Consider the following 15,053-nt stretch of genomic DNA (forward strand, 5'->3'; position numbering starts at 1 on the left):
CCACTATCTTAAGAAAGAAGCGGATTTCAAAAGATTAGCTCACTGGGGAGCTTAGGACACAGCATGCCTTCTTTATGCTTCCTTCTGAGATTCAAGTCTCAGTGGCAAGCAGAGCTGTTGTGAACAGTTGTGCTGGTTGTGCACTGCTCAACCCTAGAAGATACCATTCCCGTGGTCATCTGTGAGCACCTACAAAGTGTAGCTGAAGAAATCACTGCCAGGAGGAAGAGCTACTAAGACTATATCTGATTCTGAATAGATCCAGGGGGGAAGGGAAAAGAGAGTCATTTCAGATTAAGATAAATAGCAATATAGAGAAAAATCATAAAACTGAGTTGGATCTGAAAACTCAGTTTTGCTTTGTAATAAGTGAATGGAATAATAATATTATGTTTAGTGTTATTTTAATATTATATAAATTACCTAGAACTTGCTCTTCAAATAATAACAGATTTAGCAGTATATCTTTCTCATAACCTTGAGATCTCTACTTCAGAATATTAAGCTAGTTTTTTAAAAGATTTTATTTATTTATTTGACAGAGAGAGAGACAGAGAACAGGACAGCGCAAGCAGGGGGAGAGGGAAAGGGAGAAGCAGGCTTCCCGCCGAGCAGGGAGCCCGATGCGGGGCTCGATCCCAGGACCCTGGGATCACGACCAGAGCCAAAGGCAGATGCTTAACCGACTGAGCCACCCAGGTGCCCCTCAAGCTAGTTTTGAACAAATACTAATATAACTTTCTTTGCTTCAAAACTTAAATGAGCAAGGTAAAATAATATACTTTGAAACCCAATTACCTTTACCCTTATATTTTAATTTGTTTTTAGTAAAAGAAAATACTATATTTTAAGAATTTATCCTCACTTGGTCTTTGGAATATCATTAAATTTTTCTGGACCTCCGTTTCCTCAGCAGAGAAGTGAATGAGAGACTAACCTTACAGGTTACACTGACTGCTTACAGTGTGTTAAATTCCATGATTGTCCATCATTCTGAAAATATCCAGGTTGAGTTTGGCTGAACGCAATAGCGGCATCTAGTGGTGATTACCTCCTATCACGACCACAAATTTCCATGACAAATTGTCTTCCCTAGATTCTGCAGCCTAATAGTAAAAATTTTCTATTCAGGATCATAGAACACGTAAACTAGAAAGGACCTCAGAGATCAACTAGTTTCCTCATTTTACCAGTTAAAAATAGAAAGGTTAGATGAACTCCAGACAATATATAAAAAAATGTTCTCCTGTGTTATTTTTGTTTATTTTGACTTTTTTTTGAGGTGAAATTCATATAACATAAAATTAAGCATTTGCAGTTTCCTTTTTGTTTTAAGTAGACTCCACACCCAGTGTGGGGCCCAACATGGGGCTTGAACTCACGACCCTGAGATCAAGACCTGAGCTGATATGGAGAGTTGGACGCTTAGCCGACTGAGCCACCCAGGCATCCCATAAAATGCATTTTCAAGTGAACAGTTCAGTGGCATTTAGTACATCCACCATGTTGTACAGCCTCCCCCTTATTCTTACGCACACACTTAGCTCCTATTTTAAAGTAATTCTTACTTGGTTAATGCAAAAAGAGAGAAACCAGTGTATGCCTGATACATAATACTTAGTGATTTTTGCTCTTTGTTGACTTCTTGGATTGTCACTTCAGAGTGATATTTAAAGAGCAGGAAAGAAGAAAAATGGCGTTGGTGTCTTACATTTAGAAAATATGAAGCAGATCAGTTGAGAAAACGAACATGTTGAACTTTCCTCTTGTTTGCCTGTTTATTGTACTGTTCGGTCTTCTCTTATCAAACATTAGAGGTTACCTCATTCCTATTTCCCCTGTGATTGCCTGAATGTAAGACTTGAATGCTGTATTTCCAAAGCCCTGGATATTTAGAAATGGGGAAAACTCTTCATGCCATCCTTAAGAAATTCATAAGTGATCAATCATTATTTTAGGGTTTTCGTGTGTGGCATGATTTAATACCATTACAAGTGTATACATTTTGGATCCAGGTTTTAAGAAAGCAGAGGGAGCCTCCACTTTTTGGCATTCATACCCAACAAATCTGTCTCTCCAGGAGAGTCTGGCTAAATAAACAGCAATCTGTTGGAAACGCAGGGAGTGACTGAACTTGGAAGGGCAGCATTAGGTGACGGCTGGGGTGGGGGAGCTCAGTTGGTCTGTGGCCATGAGTTTCCTTAGAGCATTAACATTTACAGGAGTCCCGCAGAACATAAACCCTGCCAAAACTTTAGACTTCATTACCTCCCTGTCCTCGACAAGTACAATTTAATTGAACATTAAGCAATTTGATCTCTTTCACCTAATAAATTGAGCAAATTCAATAAACATAAATCCTGCTAATGATAGAGCTGACCCTGGTGGGGCTGAGCTCATCAGCATTCATGGTTATTACTCTCCCTGGAATTTAGTCACAAATGCTATTGCTGAACTACATACTTACCTGGGGCTTACCGTCTAGGGAGTGTATTGATTAATTTTCTTTGCAGGGTTTCCGAAGGGCAGCTGCGGAAGAGAACCTGGTTTTGCAGATAGACCACTTTCGATTTGAATCTCTCAACTAAACTAGGACAAGTTATACGATACCAGAAACAAAAGGAGTTAATTGTGATGGTTTCATAGGGTGTTCTGAGATTTAAATGAAAAATGTACGCAAAAGCCCACAGCACCTGATGCGTGGGAACTTAATAGTCCATGTGAGCTCACTTTCCTTTTTGTCCACTGTTCCTAAAAAAAGGGATCTAGAGTAGCCACTGTTTACACGGTACTTTTTTTGTTTCGCTAAAGCTTTCTTACCATTACGTATGCCTGTGACTCTGAGTTACCCTCCTTCTCCTCTTCACCCAGTTGGCCTCCGTCCTATAGATGCTCACCTCTAAGGTGAGTCTTCCCCCAGCTCTTCCTGGCTGGCTGTCATCCTGACCTTTTCTGTGGTCCCAATCAACTGTTGCACATGTCACCGTGTATGCACCTGTGTTCGCAGCGTCATTATGACCTTCCTCTCTTCCAGATCCCACCCTGCCCATAATTATTCTCTGTGTCTGGTGGAATGAGTGAGAATAAGTCAGTCACGGAATGAAACAATGACTTGCCTTTAATAGCGCAAAGGCAGGTACCCTAATCCTGTTGAGTAGATGAAGCTCAAAAAAATGGGTCCAGTCCAAGGAACTAGAAAGTGGCGAAGCAGCACTAGGACCCAAGACCTTTGACTCCGGGTCCTTTTTCTTTTTAGTATACCCTATTTTCTCTCACAGCTCAGCAAGTTTTAATATCCGGGAAGCAGGGTTACAGCCTCTTCCCCAGGCTCTGCGGGAAAAAGTTTTTTTCTGAGCAGAGCGTAAGTAGAGAGAGACCCACCCCACACAGGGTGTGGCGGGGCGGGTATGCTCGCTCACGGTCCTTTATCATCGGTGCCGGATGGCATTTTCACTCAGTGGTGACTGTGTTTCTGATCTCAGAGCTTTTGCTAATTGCCATCACAGATGCCTGTTGATATTGCTGGCTCAGGCATGCACCGGGGGAAATACTCACTTCATTCTCCCTGTCCTCTTCCTTCATTTCCTGCTCGTGCATCTGTGTTTTCCAAACACCACCGTCGATCAGCGATATGTATGGAAGGCTCTGAGAAAAACACCCGGTCTAGCAATTTGAGCAAAATGTGACCCGTTTTACTTAATGAGGAAGAATCGGTCCTTGGTTCTTCTCTATTTGAAAATAATGCCCTTCAAACTTCAGAGCCCCGAGTTTTTAGCTGTGATTGTGTGGACGATGAAATGCAGCCTCTTCTTCATTTCTCAAAGCAGCTGACTTTAATCTGTCTCAGGACTAAAACTTCACCTCCCCGTCTCCTCACATGTCAGAGTCGCACTGTGACATGTGACTGTCCAGACCAGCCCCGCAGATGGGTCTGTCATCAGGAAGGGAGATTTCCTGCCAGGATATAGTAATGTGCTTCCCATTGCTGCTGACAGCAGAGGCCCCAGACCCAGCGGCTCCAGGGGGTAATTTTTAAACTTTTTTTTTTTTTTCAATTTAAAATTAAAATCAAAGCAGCACCATCTGTCATAGGAATCTGCCATGCCAGGGAAAGGAGTATGATCAATGGCCTGGATCTTGTTTAGACCACGTCGTTGACGGTGTCCCACACCATCCCATGTGTGTCTTTCATAGCTTTGATCAAGAGCTTAGCATTTGTCCTTGGGGAGGTAGAGAATGCATTGAGGGGGGGGAGGCTTTGAGGTGTGAATATTTCCAGTTCCTGTTCATTTCACATTTGTATTGGGCTAGATCCTGGATGAACACATTGTATGGTGGCTCAGAAATGGTATTTGCCTCATAAAGTATAAGCTTTGCTGAGCAAAACTGTTCCTTTGCGTCGATGCCCAGGCAACGAGGCAATTAATCGTTGTTGATGTGTTTAAGTGAAGGGTGTTTTAGAGAAGGGACAGCATGTGTTCATCCCCACACGTTGAGCTAGGTGAAATGGAGAGCTGAGAGACTCCCATGTGCTCTCATGGGAAGTCGTGGAAATAGTTCAGGGATCTGCTTTTCCTGGTTCTGTCCCCTCTGCCCACCACGGTTCACTGTGTCCCCAAGCTGGAGTGTAGCCAGGTCCCAGCCCTAGGGATAACCAAGGCCACGCACCTCCTAGCTAGAATGGGCTCTGGTTGTGGCTTGGGGCGCACAGTAGGTGCTAGAAATGTGCCCGTGCCCAGTTCCTGAAGAGGATGCCTTGCTGAAGACTCAGAAAATTCTGTGATACTCCACTTGCTCCCCTGGAAGGGGATGAGAAGCCCGTCTACTCGAGACCTCTCGAAAGGATTCAGGCATATACTAAGAGTTGTTGAATGTCAGTCTCCCTTCTTCTTTGAGTGCTGTTGATCTGGTGTTAGTGCTCTCACTGCTGGACCAAGTAATTCAGTGTGTCAAGGCAGTAAATGATTTGGTCCCTTGTTGTTTGACATGAGGTCCATGAAGACATCTTCCTGTGTTAACTGAGCAGGAGTTTCCCTCCATGTGTTTAAAAATTCCAAATCATCTTGAAAGAATATTTAAAAACATCTAGAGTGTGCTTTATTGCTCTTAATTTGCTACACACTTCTTTTACCTTATGCTAACACTGAAACTTGTTCTTTTACTGTCTTTGAAAATCCTTCTTTACTTGCACATGTTCAGTAGGGACTTAGCGATTTTTACCTCTGAGATAAATTGGAACCTCCATTTTCTTGGTGATTCAAAATTTATGAACAGTTCTATAAGGCTATCCCATTTTCATACATCAGTAACACAGAGGTAGACAAATGAGAATTGTTACCCCCATGTGACAGATATGGAAACTGAGGCCTGCCCCAAATTGCTAAACTGGAAAGTAAGTGGACCAACGAGGACTTGAGCCCCAGCTTCTGCCTCTGGCAGAGCCCGTGTTCCTCCTCTTCCCCGACGCTCACTTCACCCTTGACCCTGGCCAAGAATGAGAGTAGATGTGCACTATGGGAGGGGCAGCATGGATGGATTAGGGTAGGCCCGTCCATGCTCCCAGAAAATAACCCAAAACGCACATCCTGGTGATGATGGGAATATAGCACATCTCAAATACGAAAGAGTGTATGTTTAATGCAGAAATCCTGTTCGGATTAACTGACCAAGACTGTTTTGAGATTTGGAATGTTTAATGTGCAAGAGAAAGTAAAGCAGCAAAGGACAGTAAGTTCTAGAATCCCAAAAATGCATAGCTGAGGAAGAAAGGGCAGGGAAAGAGGATTTGGTGGGTCCCACCACCCCCCCTCCATCCTCTCCTCTGCTCCCCTTTACCAGCCTGGGTCCAGTTAGAAGCCTGCCTTAGGAACCGCTTGGTAGTCCCCAAACACAGATTCCAGCTTGCTTTCTTGATGCCTTCGGGCAAGCTCTTTAAAATAAATCCCAAGTACATTTTGTAAATGTAAATCGTACTCGTCTTCTTAATTTCAGGTCAGGTGCCGTTTGTTCCAGAAAGCTCTTCCTCCTCTTCAGGCTCCCATGTGGGCCCCTCCTTTTGCAGTGTTAGATGATGAGAGCTTGGGGGGGAGGCACCAGCTCATTTCACGGTGGAGGAACGCTGGTCTAGGGAAGACCCAGGCCTACGGGCCAGGCAGCCCCGGACGGCCCTATGTTATTGGACAGCTCGGGACCCTCAAGAGTCTCAGCGAGGCCTCCCGGCAGGCAGATGTCAGATAGGACCATGCTCAGCCACCTCTGGATTTAGTCTTACAAAATAAGAGCATGAGTTTATTTTTAATATCTGGATCACAGCCGTTGCTTGGATATAAAATACCGAACAGTCTCTCTTTCGGATGTACAATGAACATATAGCATAAAGTCAGGAGAGAAAATGAGCTCAGCTCTTGAAACTTGTAAACATTTCGGCAATCTTGCTCTCACAGGGAAATCCTTAATTCTTTTTCAAACTTGAAGCCGGTCTGACAACCATTTGTATTCTCTCTGCTTTCAGTTGTGTATGGATTTGGGGGTGTGGGGGGAGTCGAGGATCTTTTTCCAGGTTCATCTATTTCCTTAATGAAATTAGTATTTCTTCTGAAATGGTGTCGTGCAGAAGTGTTGAGGTATCTGGGGTCCGTATGCTATTCCTGGAATGCTACCACACCAGGAGAATTTGAGGAAGGGGCAACCATAATCCTACTTGTCCAGGGTCTTTTCTGGCCTTAGGCTTCCTCTGTGCAATTCCAGGAGACAATTGTGTGAGTGTATGTGCGTGCATGTGTGTTCGTGCACACGCACACACGCACCTTTGCCTCCTTTAAGTGGGGGTGGGGGGTGAAAGCAAGCCTGAGAGTTCAGAGCTCACACTATTGCCTTAGTGCATTTCTTTAGTTTCATACGTCACAGGAGGAAACAGAAGAGAGGAAAACTCCCCCCGATCTGCGCTCCAGGCAAGTGTGGCTGTCGGCCTTGTGTGACTGTCCTGAGGGTGTCCATCCAGTCCTGGGGCCTCCGGACTGGAATCCCCAGTTCTGGCAGAGCTGCTGAAGTCTGGGGAGCCCCAGGATTTTTGCCATCTGCTAGATAAATCCTTGGGCAGTATATTTCCATGCAACATGTATTCAGAACACAAAGCTACCCCGTCTAAAGCTTTCTTCTCTAGACCTTGCCCCGAAACTCAAGCAAGAGCCTAGGACTACCGAAATCCCAAGCGCTGGCTGGGTCCTGTGAGGAGACGACAGGAGAGTTTAGAAGAAGGTGGCCGTGGGGCTGACCCAGCTTAGACTAGGAATATGGCCTCTGGAAAGTGGTAACTGCAGAAGAATCTGTCTGCGGTGTGGAAGAGGTAAAGGCAAGGATTTCAAAGGAGCTGAGACAGGTAGGGGAGGCAGAATGTTCAGTGTGCACACTGGACCTTCATTACTGAGTTCACATTTGCCAACACCTCACACCAGCTGCCACTTAACCACTGTTTCCGCTTCTTCATCAATAAAATGGAGGTGATAATTGTGTCTCTTCATAGGGTGGTGCAAGCATTTTAGTGCCTTAACGTGTAGTAAGTGCTTAGAACGGTACCTGGTAGAGAGGAAGCATCATACGACTGTTAGTGCTCCTCTTACTCCCGCTGTTACCGCACTATTACGATCATCCTCGTCGTTACTGTAATGCCGTGTTCATCCCGACCAGGCCTTGAGGGTAGAACTAGAATAGTTCTAATACTGGCATCGTTGCTTGGTTGTGTCATTTTGGCATCACCCGAGGTACATCTGGTCTGTCTCTTCTGAGTGAAAAACGTACCTGTCTGTAAGAATGTGACTCTGCCTTTACAGCGATAACACCTGGTGGTTGCAGACAAAGTCATTCTTCCAGAACGCCTACAGCCCTCTGAACGCTGGCTCACTTTGCCGTTCCTTACTCTCCTGGAACGCGTTCTGCCAAATGTTCAGCTGCTGTGTTTGGTCTTGTAGACCAAGTGTAGAATCTTAGCTATGCTATCCAGCATTTCACTGTGTGGGGGTGAATGCAGCTCCCGTAAAGAGGACGGAGACGAGTCTGGCATCGGTCGTGCACACATGTGGGAGACAGGGCGTGTGGTGGACAGGGCCCTGGCCAGTGCCCGGCGCTCGGAGCTGGGAGGGGGTGTGTCCGGGTGCCAGCAGACAGCCATGACGTCTCACACTGCTTGTCATTTCCTTCTCAGACGACTATGCCCAGCTGTGTAACATCCCCGTCACGGGACGCCGGCGCCCATATGGACGGGATGCCTTGGTCGACTTCAGCGAACAGTATGCTCCAGAAGCTGATCCCTACTTTATTCAGGACCGTAAGCAAAACTTTTCAGTTATGTTGAAGCTAAATTATGGTTAAAGGTTACTCAGTGATTCTCAGAAGGTAGCCCTGGGAATTTGTCAGAAATGTAAGCTTTTGGGCCCCACTCGAGACCTGCTGAATGGGAAACTGAGGTGAGACCCGGTAGTTTCACCCGCCCTCTGCGTAAGCCTTATGCATGCTTGAGTTTGGGAGATACTGGATCAAGTTATTGGCATGCTGGTGGGGATGCTGTTATGTTTACTTTCTTTAAATTAAAAAAAAAAAAGATCTAATATCCATAACAAAACCATTTTTTACTCATTGCATTGTGGTCTAATATAAGGGGCAGTGTTTTCTTGAAAGCCTGGTTATAATTGCCATCGTTTTTCACGCAAGCAAATGACATGTTAACTGTGCCAAGTTGATCTTTACAGATATTTCAGAATGGGAGGTCAAAAAATTTGCGCTTCTGGTCAGAAATTGTTAGAATCCACTCGTGGCGGACCTTACTAAGTAAGGAATGACGCATGCCGGCTTCTCCGGGACTTGCGGGCAGGGTTTTTCTGTGGAAGGTGGAGTGTGCCTCTGTGAACCCTGATCCCATTTAGAAAAAACAATGTCTGACGGTTAATGGGAGTGTCTTGGATAAGGAAGCCATGCAAGCTAAAGGTTTCTCTGGGGGAAGCCACAGCTTCTCAGATTCCAAATGCAGTCTTGGTAAAGAATAGGTTGCCTCACTTCTAGAATGGGAATAGGGAAATGCGGATTCTGGCTGCCTCGTCTTCATCTTCCAGAGGGTCCCTCCTTGCAGTGGGCAAAGCCACACCAGATTTTCAAGGCAGGGAATCCCTGCAGACCAGGGAGTTAGAGTTAGGACTTTGGAGACACTGCTGAATTACAGACTACAATAAAACCTCTTCTTTCTTTGGGCCCTGTTACCTGTGAACAAAGCACGCTAGCCATGACCTGGTTCCTGAGGAGCAACCCAAGCTTTGCGGCTACATTTGGAGCGACTTCAATTCTGAGTCAAAGAGTGTTTCCTTCGTTCCCTTCCCTTCTCGTTCTTTTCCTTGCCTACCTTTGGTTTTTTGATGGATGCATAAATTGATCATTCAGCAGAATTAAGAGCCTTCAAAATCTACATGAAAACAGCATTGTATCAATCTAGCCAAGTTGATTAACACACACCTGTGTAACCCTCACCCAAGTGTAGAACATTAGCAGCATCCAGAAGACCCCCTGAAGCCCTTTCCCAGCCAGGGCCCCCCCCTCCCCCGCCCCAAGGATAACCACTCTCCTAACTTCTAATACCTTCGATTATTGCTCTTAATCCACAGCATACAACGATGCACTACTTCATGAAACGTGTCTTAATACACTGACAGGTGTAAGACTGTGCACTTACAATTTCTACACTTACCTATGAATATGTTACAGGTCAATGGACATTAACCTTTAAAAAAATGAAAAGGGAGAAGAGATCTTAAGGTTGAAAGGAAGCCCAGCTGGCCTGCCCCATAAATCCAAAATAACAGGTTACGGCTATACTCAGCTGTGGCGCGTCATGCAGCTCCTGCGTACCGTCCCTGTCACCTTAGACAGAGTCCAGATTCCAGGAACCTTCCTGCTGAAATGTTCTGGCTTGTGTATTTTTTTTTTTTTTTTTTTTTTTAGTGCTGACGTTGCTTTAAAACTCTTTTTTTAATTCACTACAAATGTTAAGAAATAAACATGTTGGTGTCACATCAGTTTCCTTTTTAGCAACATAGGAAGCTGAAGATGCAAATCTTAGACCTTGAGCTTTGACTACGTCAATGGCCTTTAAACTTACTACAGGTTACGAGAAATAGTTCCTCCTTCCCAGACCAGGAGCAAGGACTTTCTGGCCCTGCTAAAGAAATGATCATATTGGGTAGATAGTAACACAGAGGGAGGGCTGAGGTTTCTTATCTCCCGACTTCTGCTTATTTAAGAAAATTGAACTGAGAGCTGGGGGTACCTTTAGTTAAGGCACTATTTTATAAAAGTAGAAACTCCTAGAGCAGAAATCAGTTTTTTCTTATAAAGGCCTAGCGAGTAAAGTTTTTAGACTTTGCAGGTCTGCAAAAGGCTCTGCAGGCCTACTCAGGGCAGCTAGGATATCACGAAAGCGGCCACAGACAGCATGTCAGTGCATGAGTATAGCTGTGTTTCAGTAAAACTTTATTTACAAAAGTAGGGAGCCAGCCACATTTGCAGTGGGAGCTGTACTTTGCTGACTCCTGTAGAAGTATTTTTGGACGTCTACTTGATGTGTATATGTGTAGGAGTTTTCAAAATTTAATTCCACGTTTAAATTCTGTAATAATAGAAATTTTTAGTAGTTATAAAGTCAAAATGATTTTGCCATAGTACCTGGAATTTGAAAATATTTTCATAGATTAAGACTTCATTTTCTTAAGTATTTCTCAAACTGGATTTGGGGCCCTAATGACATAGTCTTGATGGCCTTTCTTTTTTTTTTTTTTTTCCCTTTCAAAATTTTTAAAAGGGCCTGTCATGGATGTGTTAATTTTTTAAAATCACTTGAGTTACACCTTGCAGCCCTGCATAAGCAGTGATATTTTGCTGCCCCCTGCAGTTCCACTGGAGAATTACTTCAGAGGGCCAGATAGAGAGTTATGGCCATATTTTGAATTCTTTTTTTTTTTTTTAAAGCTGATACGTGATGAGGTTCAGAAGTGGGGGATGGGGGGTGAGCCCACATCAACAGTGTGTCTGTGTCACCGTGGATTTATATTTACAACTTTTCTCTCTAGAAAGAGAGCTAAACACTCTTGATGCCTGTTTGATCTCTTTTTACATTCATAAACCCTAGCCCTAAATCAGTTTAAAGATATCTAAGCTATAAAAAGAGCCAAACAAGGACTTCTTTGTTTCCCGAAGAAAAAGATTTTTGGCTTTCTAAGCACAAGTATGATGTACTTTTCTCATTTATCAGGATGTTTCGAGTCCCTTTTACTGTCTTTATCCTTTGATCTCCTGAGAGCCCTTTTGTAAGGCTCATTCCAAAGCTAGAGCAAACAAACCGACTTTACAGGGCAAGACCAGCCTGGCTTTTCACTGCTCTTTGGGGAACTCCAAGTGAAAAACCACCGCCTGAAATCCCCATGGATCTTCCCAGCAGATGTCTGCCACACTGTGATAGTGACTTCCAGTGGTTCCGTCCTGAAAGTTGTGCTGCCACTTGCCCTACTGAGAACTCAGGAAATTTGGGATTTTAGATAAAAACCATACGTTAGCATTTTTTGTGATTTTAATATAGAATATCGGAATTCAAGATGTGGGGCTGCTCATGCACAATATAGAGAAAGTTTTTAATATCTCGTGCTTAATGTTGTGTACAGATATATCCAGCCTGAAATTTTACTGCTAACTTGAAGGCGTCTGAAATAGGTGTCTGAAATATGTATATATGATGAACCATAACCTTAATAATTATATAGTTTTAAAAGATGGTGTAAGAGCCTGCAAATTTCTTTTTTTTTAAGATTTATTTTATTTGAGAGAGAGTGCAAGCAGAGGGGAGGGGCAGAGGGAGAGAGAGGGAGAGAATCTTCCAGCAGACACCCTGCTGAGCGCAGGGCCCGACGTGGAGCTTGATTCCACGACCCCCAGATCGTGACATGAGCCAAAATCAAGAGCTGACCACCCAACTGACTGAGCCACCCAGGCACCGCAGAGGCTGCAACTTTCTAACCTGGCTCCTGTCTTCTCCTTTCCAGGTTTTTTAAATAGCTTTGAGGAGTTGCAGGCTGAGGAATGTGGCATCCTCAATGGGTGTGAGAATGGCCGTTGCGTGAGGGTGCAGGAGGGTTACACCTGTGACTGCTTCGATGGGTATCACTTGGACATGGCCAAGATGACCTGTGTTGGTAAGGATGACGTGTGTCCTATGGCAGATTATTCTCGCCCTCACATCCCCCGTGGCCAGATCTCATATAGTCGAGGACACTTAAGATAGATCTGCAGTATCGGTTTGGGAAGAGGAGGGAAGTTCTGGAGATGGACGGTGGTGATGGTTGCACAACAGTGTGAATGTACTTCATGCCACTGAACGATCCACTTAAAAGTGGCTAAAATGGCCGATTTTATGTCTTGTATATTTTACCACAGTTTTAAAAAATAACACGGATAGCTCATTTAAGAACTCATATAGTGGTACGTCGGGAAGAAAGGACAGAATGTTCCAGGTAATTAGTTTGACTCTTCTAAATTCAGCTTTTGACTCTGCAGCAAGTAATGTTTTCCCCCAATACCTGACACCAGCATAAGGAGTGTAAATGTCTGAAAAAAATATAACTCCGGTGGTAATCATGCTGGAGAACGTTCCTCCTAAAACTCCCTCTCCCTCTCTGTCTCTCGCATGACCATCCCTTCTATTTTTAAAAGACCGGTAAGCATGCATTTGTTCTTCCTCATGTGATCCATGCCGCCTTCTAGAGCCTGGCCCTTGAATTACGGTTTTTTTCCTATTTCTGTGGCTCTTCTACTCCCTCCGGCAGCAACCCCCTTCCCTACTTCAGTCTTGTTTGTCTCCGTCGGCGGTGGGTCTGGAAAAGAGGTAAACCTGGGTTATTACAGGTGTTGCGAGTACATTTCTTTTCTGTGGAAAGAAACCTAAGAAGGTAACTCGAGCCTTTCCAGAGGCTGCCTCGAGGGCTCTCCGCTCACTTGTTTGGTTCTTTCTTCGGTGTATTCCTGTCGACAAACCTGAACGGTTTTTCTGTACCTGCAGAAGGGAATTTAGAAGTAGGAAAGTTCTCCCAGCTTTTTTGAGTTTTGACTATAAAATGTCAAGCCGGCCAAATGTTCATGTTGCTTTAAATAACAGGGAAGAAAATTCTAGAACCTCTCGGACCTAGAAAGTTGTATTTATCTTGCGTGTGATTGCAACAGACAGTAGTGAGAAAGACTATCCCGTTTACTGGGGGGAAAGCAGAGAACCGCCAGACTGTGTCCCGGCCGGATGCCTCGATGCCTCAGGTAAGCTGTAGGTTACATTTCCTCTCGGAGTCATAGGAAAGCTTGTTTACCTGCGTGGTTTGGCTTATTGCAGATGTAAACGAATGTGATGAGTTGAACAACCGGATGTCTCTCTGCAAGAATGCCAAGTGCATCAACACCGAAGGCTCCTACAAGTGCCTATGTCTGCCTGGCTACGTACCTTCTGACAAACCCAACTACTGCACTCCGTTGAATACCGCCTTGAATTTAGAAAAAGACAGTGACCTGGAGTAAAAGAGAATCTACATAACCGAAGCCCATATACTCTGCACTGTGTAAAGGGGAAGAGAGAGATGTATTATACTTGAGACATTGCACCGAACCTGGAATGTCGGAAATACGGAAACATCGCGGAGTTGTGCGTCCTTGGGAAGAGGATGAGAGGATCCAGCGTGAGCCTGACTGGTGTGACAGACCAAATGGACGTTTCTCTGAAAAACCAGTATATATAGTCTGTTCATATGTAAAATTCAGTGGAAAAGAGGCGGAACAGTGCTGTTATTTTAAACAGAAGGTTGTATTATGATGTTTTTGTTTTGTTTTGTTTCTACTATTGCTTGATTAAATTCGGCATTTAAATAGTGGTGGAAATATTTTATATAATTTTCATTTTTTGGTTGTGCAGTTCCTTGGCTACTGTTTTTCTTCAGATTTTTTTTTTTTTTCATTCTCAAGTGCACAAGTCTTTGATAAAATATTGTTAAGCTGTATTATAAGTATTGTTACACAGGGTTATGTTATTCCTGGTCTGGAGCATTTTTAAAATCCACACTGTCTGTCCTGTGGAGCAGGCAGTGATTTTTGTTTCAAAACTTTTATACACATTTGGAGGAAAGTACTTTATATTTACGGTGTATTGTCTGATTTTAATGTCCATTCTTAGCCAAGCTGCTAGTAGGCATCAATTGGATCCTTTCCTGCATTGAAATGGAAGAACTAATGAGCTTACGTTAGTATTGTAATTGTGTAAAGTAAGCCCAGCAAAATTGTTGGAAAACTTGATGATCCCACCGTATTTACCATTGTATGTTAAAGCAAAATAAATCACCATTTTTTTAGAAAAAAAAAATTCTACCTGAGAGTAACTGTCAGTGAGTATCTGTGTACAAGTTGTATCCCCTCCCCCATTTATTTTTACGAGTGGTTCTCTAGTAACGTAAAGTCTTTTGCAGGTTAATTATTAAATCTGTTAGATATTGTTAGAGACTGAATTGTGTCCCCCCCCCTCAAATTCATATGTTGATGTCCTAACCCCCCAGGACCTCAGAATGTGACTGTATTTGGAGACAGGGTTTTTAGAGTACTTAAGGTTAAATGAGGTCTTTGGGGTGGGCCCTAACCCGATATGACTGGTATCCTTATAAGAAGAGGAGATGAGGACAGACACACAGAGGAAAGCGCATATGAAGACCCAGGGAGAAGACAGCCATCTCCAAGCCAAGGGAGGAGGCCTCGGAAGAAGTCAGCCCTGCAGAACCTTGATCTCAAACTTCTAGCCTCCTGAATTATAAGAAAATTAATTTGTGTTTAAGCCGCCCAGTCTGTGGTCCTTAGTTAATGCAGCCCTGGCAAATGGCACAGATACAGATCACAGGTAGATGTCACAGGAGCAGGGAAAACTGCTTTCGAGGTCCTAGTCCCTGCTTAATAGCCAACTATAGTTACGCAATTGTTAAAGTGAGTTTCAGGATCCATTT

The 15,053-nt window shown here is 43.8% G+C and overlaps 1 protein-coding gene across 12 annotated transcripts in view; it reads left to right on the forward strand.

Moving 5' to 3' along the window:
- Nucleotides 1-14,425, forward strand: part of LTBP1 (latent transforming growth factor beta binding protein 1) — a 389,022-nt gene extending 374,597 nt beyond the window's left edge. For all 12 annotated transcript variants that reach the window (XM_078056161.1, XM_078056162.1, XM_036119099.2 and 9 more), the window contains 3 exons: nucleotides 8,201-8,323; nucleotides 12,075-12,224; nucleotides 13,409-14,425. In XM_078056161.1, coding sequence (XP_077912287.1) covers nucleotides 8,201-8,323; nucleotides 12,075-12,224; nucleotides 13,409-13,590 — 455 coding nt within the window. In that variant the 3' untranslated portion in view covers nucleotides 13,591-14,425. The remainder of the gene's footprint in view (nucleotides 1-8,200; nucleotides 8,324-12,074; nucleotides 12,225-13,408) is intronic.
- The last annotated feature ends 628 nt before the right edge of the window (nucleotides 14,426-15,053 follow it).

Source organism: Halichoerus grypus, chromosome 10 (assembly GCF_964656455.1).
Source record: "Halichoerus grypus chromosome 10, mHalGry1.hap1.1, whole genome shotgun sequence".
In the NCBI taxonomy this organism is placed as follows: domain Eukaryota; kingdom Metazoa; phylum Chordata; class Mammalia; order Carnivora; family Phocidae; genus Halichoerus; species Halichoerus grypus.